Source organism: Perognathus longimembris, chromosome 20 (assembly GCF_023159225.1).
Source record: "Perognathus longimembris pacificus isolate PPM17 chromosome 20, ASM2315922v1, whole genome shotgun sequence".
Classification (NCBI taxonomy): Eukaryota; Metazoa; Chordata; class Mammalia; order Rodentia; family Heteromyidae; genus Perognathus; species Perognathus longimembris.
The window spans coordinates 20501213-20508509 of record NC_063180.1 but is presented as its reverse complement, the minus strand read 5'-3'; the positions used below and the strand labels follow the sequence as shown (position 1 = coordinate 20508509).

Genomic DNA, 7297 nt, shown 5'->3' with positions numbered 1-7297 from the left:
GATGGGGGGGGGGGGCGGCGGGCGTCTCATCCGGGTTCAAACCCGCCCAAGTGAACACAGCGCTTGGAGTGTCTGCCTCCCCGCCGAGTTAGGGATCATCACAGTGCCCGCCGCCCCTCCGCGGCCCCTGCCACGGAGAGGGAGCCAAACCCCGGGGTCAATGGCTCACGCCCATAATCCCAGCTGCTGGGGGCTGAGACCTGAGGATCGAAGCCAGCTGTGAATGTGGCTTAGTGGTAGGGTGCTCGCCTTGCATGCGTGAAGCCCTAGGTTCGATTCCTCAGTATCGCATACACAGAAAAAGCCAGAAATGGCGCTGTGGCTCAAGTGGTAGAGCGCTAGCCTTGAGTGAAAGGGGCTCAGGGACAGTGTCCAGGCCCTGAGTTCAAGCCCCAGGACTGGCAAACAAAATATACTTCAGGAGATGTATGTAGCTCAGTCAGTGGAAGAGCACTTGCCTCCTAGCTTGCACATGGTTCTGGATTCCATCCTCAGCACCAAAAATGACAGGGCTGGGGATATGGCCTAGTGGCAAGAGTGCCTGCTTCATATACATGAGGCCCTGTGTTCGATTCCCCAGCACCACATATACAGAAAATGGCCAGAAGTGGCGCTGTGGCTCATGTGGCAGAGTGCTAGCCTTGAGCAAAAAGAAGCCAGGGACAGTGCTCAGGCCCTGAGTCCAAGCCCCAGGACTGGCCAAAAAAAAAAATTACAACAAAAATATATTTGAGAATTTAGATAGAGGATGACAGAAAGCCCAGGCATGCAAGGCACTTGGAAAAAGAGTGTTCTCCAGCTTCAGCTTTACCTTGAGCTCCATATTCTCTCAGCTCGATTTGCAAAGTGCTTGAAATTCTCTCATCCTCCAAGGGCTTGGAGAAGGCCCCTCAGGCTTGTAAGTGACCATAAATAAATTCCATTCCCAACTAGGCACAGTGATTCACTCCTGTAATCCTACCTCCTCAGGAGGCTGAGATGTGAGAATCACTGCTCAAAGCCAGCCCAGGCAGGAAAGACCATGAGATTCTTTTTTTTTTTTTGGCCAGTCCTGGGCTTGGACTCAGGGCCTGAGCACTGTCCCTGGCTTTTTGCTCAAGGCTAGCACTCTGCCCCTTGAGCCACAGCGCCACTTCTGGCCGTTTTCTATATATGTGGTGCTGGGGAATCGAACCCAGGGCTTCATGTATATGAGGCAAGCACTCTTGCCACTAGGCCATATTCCCAGCCCGACCACTAGGCCATATTCCCAGCCCACCATGAGATTCTTCTTTCCAATGAACCATTGGGAAACTGGGAATTAAGCTGTGGCTCAAGTGGTAGAGCATAAAAGTTTAGACACAGCTCCCAGGCTCTTGAGTTCAAGCGCTAGTTCAAGCACCTAAAAATAAAAAATAAAAATAAACTTCATTCTCTTAAGTGAATGTTGGGACATTCTGCCCACTGTACCCTCCACTAGGGGGTGCCCCAACACCAACTCCATGGGGGGAAAAAGGAGTCTGGGGAGGATCTGATCCTTAAGGTCCTGAGAAAGAAAAGATTCTGGGTCATTTGCAAAGTCTGAGTTAACAGGGGTCCAGATTGCTGGGCTATTGGAAGAGTCTGGGGGCTTGGATGCTGGGGTCCTGAAGGGAGTTGGATGTGGGGTGAGAAAGGAGGGAGGAGCTTGGGAATGGCATCCTGATTGGTCAGAAGCAGAGCTGGCCTGGGCAGTGGTTTGGTTTGGCTTGAGTCCGTGGGAAACAAGTGGACAGAGCAAGGATTGTTCCCCCAGGCTGTCCCCCCACCCCCGTCCCCATCACCCACTGGGCTTGGCAGCTCAGTTTTTCCCAGGCCCTCCAGACTTGGGGGCATTGCCCATAGCCCTTGGCTGGGCCCCTGTTTTTCTGCTGGGCTCACAGCTGCCCAACCCCAGACCTGGGAAAGTTGCCCCAAAAAGAAATGTTGAAAGACTGGCTGGAGGGTGATGCCAAAGAAATTAGGACAAATGCAGGCTGTGGATCGGCAGAAACCAACAGCCTCATTCATGGTGCTTGGGAGAAGGGTGGGCACACCTCACCCTGGGGCACAGCCTGCTCACCGGCAAACCATGGAGCTTCTGCTCTTATTTGTCCTGTTTTTCCTTTTCCCCAGCTAACTCTCCACTGCTAGATACCCTGACCTATACACCAAGCCCCCATTTCCAGCCCTGGGGGCCCAATCATAGCCTCTTCACCCTCCCTCTGCTTCCCAGCCACAAAACCTTCGGCCATCCAGCCTGTGCCTTTAAGGGACAGTCCTGGGTCTTTGCCCCAACAATCTGCATCTCCAGAGAAACAACACTCAAGACTTAAGCCAAGTACTTGCTTGTGCCTCTGTGGTTGGTAATTTTGTTTTTGAGACACGGACTTCCTGACTCTGCCCCCTTCCCCCCCCCTCAGATGCCTCAAGCTCTTCTTCCACTTCCTGCATAGCTGAGATTACAAGCGTGCACTACCATTCCTGGATCACAATCCATGGGTCTTTTTGCTCTGTGAGGGCCTGGGATGTCTAAGGCTAATCTGGAGAGAAAGGAACACACATACACACGTGCACACACCAATGCAATAATCACTAAATCTGAACTTGCACCATCTCCTGACCAGGGAGAGGCCACATGAAGTCAGCACTAGCTGTCTTTTTGCACTGCTGTGTTGCATCCCTGAATCTTGGAAGTTCTCAGTAAATATGTGTCATGTGAAGGCATTGTTAAGGACCAGCCCAGGCTTTGGCCACTGGTCTTCTTGGCTCTCGGCCAACACAGGCATTGCATTGATTTCTTAAGCTGAGCGGTAACTTGTGAGCAAGCTTTTTTTCCTTGTGTCACAGGACTCTGAGCAATTCATTTCCAGACTGTATGCCAGTCACCAAGCAGAGGGCTGGCTGGATGAGTGGCTCAGCAGATGGATGTAGCCCTGGTGCCATCCATCAATCAATAAACAGTGCCATTCAAGCACCAGCCTGGAGCTGGTGGCTAGCTGGCAACTCATACCTATAATCCCAGCTACTCAGGAGGCTGATATCTTAGGATCACAGTTTGATACCAACCTAGGCAAGAAAGCCTGTGAGACTCTTAACTCTAATGAAGCACCAGAAAACCAGAAATGGAGCTGTTGCTCAAGGTGGTAGAGCACTAGGCTTGGGCATAAAAGCTCAGGGACAGCGCTTAGGCCCTGAGTTCAACCCCATGACCATAAAAAGTAAAACATGGATCAGACTGCTGCTGATGTCGGTTCAAGATGTGTCATTTTACATATGTCAGAGTAAGACTTTATGAAGGTGATTTTGTGTGTTATGATTATTTATTGGGTGAGGGTTTTTTATTTTTTATTTTTTATTTTTATTTATTTTATTTATTTTATTTTTTGGCCAGTCCTGGGGCTTGGACTCAGGGGCTGAGCACTGTCCCTGGCTTCTTTTTGCTCAAGGCTAGCACTCTGCCACTTGAGCCACAGCGCCACTTCTGGCCATTTTCTGTATATGTGGTGCTGGGGAATTGAACCCAGGGCCTCATGTATATGAGGCAGGCACTCTTGCCACTAGGCCATATCCCCAGCCCCTGGTTTTTTATTTTTTGTTTAAATTAATTTTTATTGACAAGGTATTGTGCAAAGGGGGAACAGTTACATAATAAGGCAGTGAATATATTTGTGATATCTTACACCCTCATTTTTCTTTCCCTTCCCTGGATCAGGTAGCCATTTATACAATATCTAGTGTACCAAAATCATATACAGTAACCACGTAGGGTACACCATAGGAAATTCACCTGGAACTTTAAAGATAATGTCAACAATAGAATGGTATTCTCTCTCTTTTTTAAATTTTTTTTTTATTTTTGCTAGTCCTGGGGTTTGTTGGTTTATTGCCAGTCCTGGGGCTTGAACTCAGGGCCTGAGCACTGTCTCTGAGCTTCTTTTGCTCAAGGCTAGCACTCTACTACTTGAGCCACAGCGCCACTTCTGGCTTTTTCTGTTTATGTGGTACTGAGGAATTGAACCCAGGGCTTCATGCATGCTAGGCAAGCACTCTACCGCTAAACCACATTCCCAGTGCAGTCCTGGGGTTTAAACTCTGTGCCTGGGCACTGTCCCTGGGCTCCTTTTTGCTCAAAGCGAGCAGTCTACCATTTGAACCACCATGCTACTTCTGGCTTTTTCTGTAATTCATTGGGGTTAAAAGTCTCATGGACTTTCTTACCCTGGCTGGCTTTGAACAATGATCCTCAGATATCAGCCTCCTGAGTAGCTAGGGTTACAGGTGTAAGCCAGGGGCACCCAGCAAGGACTTATTTTTCCCCCTGTGTTTCTCTAGGTTGGAGAGAGGGCCTCTCTCTTTTTTTTTGGGGGGGGGGGGGCCGGGTCAGTCCTGGGGCTTGAACTCAGGGCCTGAGCACTGTCCCTAAGCTTCTTTTTGCTCAAGGCTAGCACTGTACCACTTGAGCCACAGCATCTTTATGTGGTGTTGAGGAATTGAACCCAAGGCTTCATGCATGATAGGCAAGCATTATAACACTAAGCCACATTCCCAGCCTGAGACGGCCTCTCTATAGCTCAGATAAAGCCTCGGGAACCCACACGGTCCTCATTCCTCTCAAGTGCCAGGATCACAGGTGTGTATCTCTGAAGGATTGATCCCCACCCTATTTTCCCAGGTGCATTCAGACGTGCCTGACTCAGGCATGACAGTCCACCTAAGCCTGGCTGTAAACATTCCACTGTGGGCCCAACTGAAAAGCCTGTCACCTCTCTAGACCTAATGGCTTTTTCATTAACCTCTGCCTCCGTGCTCAGACATTCTAAAAACCCAACTCCTGTCTCACTTTTTTTTTTTTTTTTTTGGCCAGTCCTGGGCCTTGGACTCGGGCTGAGCACTGTCCCTTGCTTCTTTTTGCTCAAGGCTAGCACTCTGCCACTTGAGCCACAGCGCCGCCACTTCTGGCCGTTTTCTGTATATGTGGTGCTGGGGAATCGAACCCAGGGCCTCATGTATACGAGGCAAGCTCTCTTGCCACTAGGCCATATCCCCAGCCCTGTCTCACTTTTTTTTTAACCTGTCCTGGGGCTTGAACTCAGGGCCTGGTTGCTGTCCCTGAGCTGCTTTTGCTCAAGGCTAGCACTCTACCACTTGAACTACAGCTCTACTTCTGGCTTTTCTGTTTATGTGATCCTGAGGAACTGAACCCAGGGCTTCGTGCATGCTAGGCAAGCACTCTACCACTAAGCCATAGTCTCCAAGCCTGCAGGGACAGCCCTGGCCTGTGGAAGATCGAATCCAGCCTGCTTCCTCCCTTTCTCCTCCACTTCCCTAATAATCACCACGACTGGCTAGTAGCATTTATTCACTTTCTCATTTCCATGGACCACAGGTGAAGGCTACCACGGTGTTGGCTGAACTCAATCCACCCTTTGACTTGGCTCCTCGCCTCAGAAAGGCAGTCACATGAAAGAGTAAATGGTGTGTGTTTTTATTGTTTTCCTTCATCTGAAAGAATCCAGGCAAGTATGGGTGGGTGTGGCAGGGGACAACAAAATGAGAGCAGCTGGGATGGGGAGCTCAAGCCAGTCCCTGGAGGGGTTCAGAAGCGTGGTCCCCCTCTCCTGTGATGGGAATTATTCTCCCTTCAGCATGGTGAGGAGCTGGTCCGTGAAGATGCCAGCGTACGTGGTGATGGCTGCCGAGCTTTTGCTGTACATGTCCCTAGAGAGAAGACGGGGTCTGAGGGTGGAGGCCGGGCCTGCAGCCTTCGGGGTTGAGGGAGGAGGTTTCGGGTATGGACAAGGTAGATGTGGGGGGCAGGTACCTGAGCTTCTCATCCACACTGTTCAAGTAAGTTTTCTCGTACAGATCCTGTGCGGCGGCCCTGGCTGTGTCCCAGTATGTGGAAAGGGATTCTTGGACCTGGGCCAGCAGAGCTGGGCTGGCAGGCTGCTCCAGCCCATCCAGCAGGGACCCCTGGGCCTCTGTGGGGAGATTTGGGGGTGATAGTTAATTGAGGGGAGCCTCAGGCAGGAAGGACAGGTTTATGTTTGCCGCCTTCACCCTGGAACCTGATCCATGGGAATGAAAAGGTGAAGAAACACTAGGATCCTGGCACGGTGAAGCACGCCTGTAATCCCGGCATGGCACTGGCACTTGAGAGAGTGGAGGCTTGTCTGAGCGAGAGCGAGCCAGGGTGAGAGAGAGATCTGGAGTCTATGACCTGGCTGCCGTCCTGCCTGCCCCATGTCCCACCCCATCCCTACTCACCGTGTCCCAGTACTAGGAAGACAAGGAACAGAGCCAGCAGGAATCGGAGGCCCATGGTGTGACCGGACACCTGGAATGCTAAGGACAGGAAGGGTCACCTGCGGGGCCCCACCCCACTGAGGGAGGGGCTATGTCTTCAGGTTCCCCCCCTCTTGCCCAGCAGGGATTCCTAGGGTGCCCGCTCATGAGATGTGTCTTCCTTTCTCATACTTTAGGATTCCATTCCTCCTGATTTTTTATTTTGGGGGAGCAAGGTGGGTAAGGGTATTGAGGCTTGAACTCAGGGCCTAGGAACAAATCCTTTAGCTTTTTCTCTCAAGGCTGGCATTCTACCACTTAAGCCACAGCACCATGCCTGTCTACTCAGTAGTTAATTTGGTGATAAATGTCTCATGGACTTTCCTGTCTGGGCTGGCTTCGAACCACGATCCTCAGACCCTGACCCCACCCTGAGTATCTGGGATTATAGGCCTGAGCCGGGCTTCTGCTACAATTTGAAATTCTGTGATTTCTACCTGGGCTTCTCACTGAGTGAGGCTCACTCCCAACCCCCCCCCCCACTGCCTTCTCCTCGTGTACCCCCCTCCCCGCCCTCCTCCTCCCCTATGTACACACATGTGTGCATGAGCGCGCATGCACACACACATACACGTACGTCTTACCAGGCTGTGACTCTGGCAGGCTGGGGTGCTGTCCTCAGGAGATGAAGCAGCCAAGAGCCTTTATAGCTCTGGGGCCCCCTTCTCTCCAAAGCCGCCGCCTAGTCTGGACCAAAGTCCTGGCCAACAGCGCTGCTGCGGGTGGGGTGGGGGCAGGGGGCAGGCTGGCCGGTGGTGACGTGTCCATAGGCACCAGGTGACATCATGGGGAGCCCACATGGGGAGAATGCACCATGATACACATAGGGCGGGTTTGGGGACCCTGGAGGAGTTGAGAACCCCTGAATAGGGTAAGGGTCCACACAGGGGACAGAGCACCCAAACTGCTATCTGGGCACTCCCCATACTTACGCATCAGTCCCTTGAAGTCT

At 51.6% G+C, this 7297-nt stretch overlaps 1 protein-coding gene across 1 annotated transcript; it reads right to left on the bottom strand.

Annotated features, from left to right (window-relative positions):
- Positions 1–5461: 5461 nt before the first annotated feature.
- On the bottom strand, positions 5462–7094 carry Apoc2 (apolipoprotein C2). Its single transcript, XM_048329576.1, has 4 exons — positions 6930–7094; positions 6268–6345; positions 5822–5981; positions 5462–5718 (listed from the first exon to the last, which is right to left on the bottom strand). Exons 2-4 carry the CDS (start codon positions 6320–6322, stop codon positions 5631–5633), a joined length of 303 nt encoding a protein of 100 aa, XP_048185533.1. The 5' UTR covers positions 6323–6345; positions 6930–7094; the 3' UTR covers positions 5462–5630.
- Between the last annotated feature and the right edge of the window lie 203 nt (positions 7095–7297).